Source organism: Capra hircus, chromosome 4 (assembly GCF_001704415.2).
Source record: "Capra hircus breed San Clemente chromosome 4, ASM170441v1, whole genome shotgun sequence".
Lineage (NCBI taxonomy): Eukaryota > Metazoa > Chordata > Mammalia > Artiodactyla > Bovidae > Capra > Capra hircus.
In genome coordinates, this window is record NC_030811.1 from 7041550 (window position 1) to 7044601 (window position 3052).

The window sequence follows — 3052 nt, forward strand, 5'->3', positions numbered from 1 at the left end:
GAGAGTTTGGACATTTCTCTGGATTAGGCTTTAGCATAATGGAATGCTGTGGCTATATAAACTTCTGTCTCCGATATCAGAATAGCTTATTTCATTTTCTTATCAGTTTCTAAGGTTCACTGGAGTAGTACCTTTAGTTTTCCTCAAGAACTTTTCTTTGCATTGTAATTCAGCTAAAGTTTGGCAAAAGTAAAACCTAGCTTCAGCTGTTTTGGATTTTACATGCCTTCTCAGCTAAGTTTCACTCAGTTTAGCTTTTGAATTCAAACTGAGTGATGTGTTGAACGGCTCCCGTTGTCACTTGAACAGTTAGAGGCAAGCATTGGTTATTAAATTGGCCTATTTGCAATATTGTTTGTTTCTTGGCATAGGGAAAGACGCCAAAAGAGAGAAAGAGAGAACGGTGAAGGTCTATTAGAGGAGCAATCAGAAAACACACAAGGGTATTCGACCGTCAAGTTCAACTTGTCCCTAGTAATGGATGTGGTGTATGCAAGCCAGTGACGATTACAAGAGTAGGCTTCAAAGACCAATGATCCACAGATCATCATGATGGAAGAGGGGCAATGGAAATTCACACTGGTTTGTATACATGATTTACTTGAACTTTAACTGAAAACAGCCCAGTTTTTGTGTCTATTAGACATATATGGTTCATGCTGCCTTTAAATCAAACTGAAGAAAATAATGGCATTTAAGACATCACAATGAGGGTCCAGTGGTTACAGGATCTGCCTGTCAATTACAGGACACACGATTCGATCTCTGGCCAGGGAGCTAATATTCCAACCATGCCTGGTGATTAAAAAACGCAAAATGCAAAAGAATATACTTGTAATGAAGTAAAGCTTTAAAAATGTGTCCATCATCAAAATAATCGTTTTTTAAAAAATCACAGATGGAGAGGAAATTATCTGCGGAGTACAAGTTAGGGTTTGTCATTTTCACTGCAGGTGAGGCACAAGAGTTTGAATCCGTGGTCTAGGAACTAAGATTCCATGGTGCCTGAATGAAAATAAATGCTTTTTAAAAATTTCAATTAAAGTGAAATTGGCAGGCATCTAGTACATTTTTTCATAGAAAGGATCAACAGAAATTAAGAGATTGGATTTTTTTTTAAAGAAAAATGGATAAACTGGAAGAAAGCTGAGATAATTCTAAAAATATGCAACCTAGAAGACTTAATCATAAATGAAATAAGAAAATTTGAACAGCGACTAATAATGAGTGACAGAAGATTAAACTGTAATGAAAAACGCTCCCAACAGGAAAAAGGCCTATACCATATGGCTTCACTTGTGATTCAACCAAACAGTTTTGAGAGGCAGCGGGAAAAGTGCAACCGGGAACAGCATCCTCTGCCAGCCTGTGTTTGAGTCCAAGCTGGGGGCCCAGTCGGTGACCAGGAAGTGTCAGAGGGCAACAGGCATGTGGAATGGGAGGAGCATCCTGGTGGTGGACACGCCCCCCATCTTCGAGTCCAGGGCCCAGGATCAAGAGGTGTATGAGAATATCGGAGCCTGTTATCTGCTGTCGGTGCCAGGGCCCCACGTGCTGCTGCTGGTGACCCAGCTGGGGCGCTTCACTGAGCAGGACGTGGTGGCCGTGACCAGGGTGAAGGAGGTCTTTGGGGCAGGAGCCGAGAGATACATGGTCATCCTCTTCACTCACAAGGAGGATTTGGCGGGCGGATCCTTGGATGAGTACGTGGCAAACACAGACAACCTCAGGCTGAGGAGCCTGGTCCGGAAGTGCGGGCGGAGGTACTGTGCCTTCAACAACCGGGCCTCCAGGGACGAGCAGAGAGAGCAGCTGGCCCAGCTGATGGCTGTTATCGAGGGGCTGGAGCGGGAGCACCAGGGCGCCTTCCTCACCAACGAGCTCTTCTTTGATGCACAGATGCTGAGACAGATAAGGGGTGGAGCCCATGGAGAAGGTCAGAGGCGCTACCTGGAAAAGGTACAGCTGCAGGTTGCAAAGCAAAAGCAAGACCTGAAAGAGGGTGAGAGAAACGGTGCCTTCAAGGTGCTCCTCCGACTCAAAGCCTGGATCGTTTCTCATGCCAAAATATTTGTTCTTTTCCTATGCCTTTTGATTTTTCTTGCCATTGTAATTAGCTTGTATAGTACACATCAACTTTGAGCATTTTCAGATGACAGCTGCCCTCAGCTTCCACCTTTTCAGAGTCGGCATACCTATCTGTGTTGATCAGAAACTTTGTTTGCTTTTTACATAATTTCATTTTCAATTTTGCTTCCTTGCATCAGACACACCATCCCTTTTCTTCGGTTCCTTTTTAGGTAAATAAAATCCAAAAGGAAAGAAATTTCCCCTTTCTGTTGTGTTAAAAATGGTGAAGGTGGAAACTTCCCTGGCAGTCCAGTGGTTAAGACTGCTTTCAATGCAAAGGGTGCAGGTTCAATCCCTGGCTGAGAAACTAAGATCCTATATGCTGTGCAGCCAAAAATTAAAGCAAATAAATAAATTTAAGAGCAAAATCTTTTCAAAAATACGGTGAAGACAAGTAATAAACTAACTGCACACCATCAAGAAATATTGGGGAGCTTGAGGAGAGGAAAGTGAGTGGACTGACATGCTGTGTGAGTGAATGTCTCACCGGGGACCTCCTTTTTACAGTTGGAATTCCTTATTTTATTCAGAAACATACTCTGACTTCCTTGTAGGTTAAAAAAAAACAGTAACAATAAGACACCACACAAGAGAGAAAGACTAGGGTGCTCTGGGATGTCTCTGGGGTGTGAAGAGGCTGGGGGAGAAAGGAGGAAGGCCGTAGAGACAGGGTGGGGAGGAAGATCTCCGCATAGTCAGCCACTGGGAAATTAAAGAACCAGAAATCCTTAGAGCAGGGCTAGACAAGAGCCAGATGGTGAGTGTAGGATTTCAGGCTTAGCCGACCATCTGGTCTCCTTCAACACTCAGCCATCTCCTTGTAGCATGAAAGCCACCCTGGAGAAGAAGGAAGTGACCTGCAAGACTGTATTCCCTACAAGTTTAGAAATTTGAATTGCATGGACTTTTCATATGTGGTGAC

The 3052-nt window shown here is 43.6% G+C and overlaps 1 protein-coding gene across 1 annotated transcript; it reads left to right on the forward strand.

Moving 5' to 3' along the window:
* Positions 899–2326, forward strand: LOC108635869 (GTPase IMAP family member 5-like). Its single transcript, XM_018047472.1, has 2 exons — positions 899–953; positions 1316–2326. Exons 1-2 carry the CDS (start codon positions 899–901, stop codon positions 2140–2142), a joined length of 882 nt encoding a protein of 293 aa, XP_017902961.1. The 3' UTR covers positions 2143–2326.

Coding starts and splice junctions, on each gene's coding strand:
- LOC108635869 (XM_018047472.1), top strand. CDS start 899: ATGGAGAGGAAATTATCTGCGGAGTACAAGTTAGGGTTTGTCATTTTC. Junction 954..1,315: donor GTTTGTCATTTTCACTGCAG/GTGAGGCACAAG, acceptor TCAACCAAACAG/TTTTGAGAGGCAGCGGGAAA.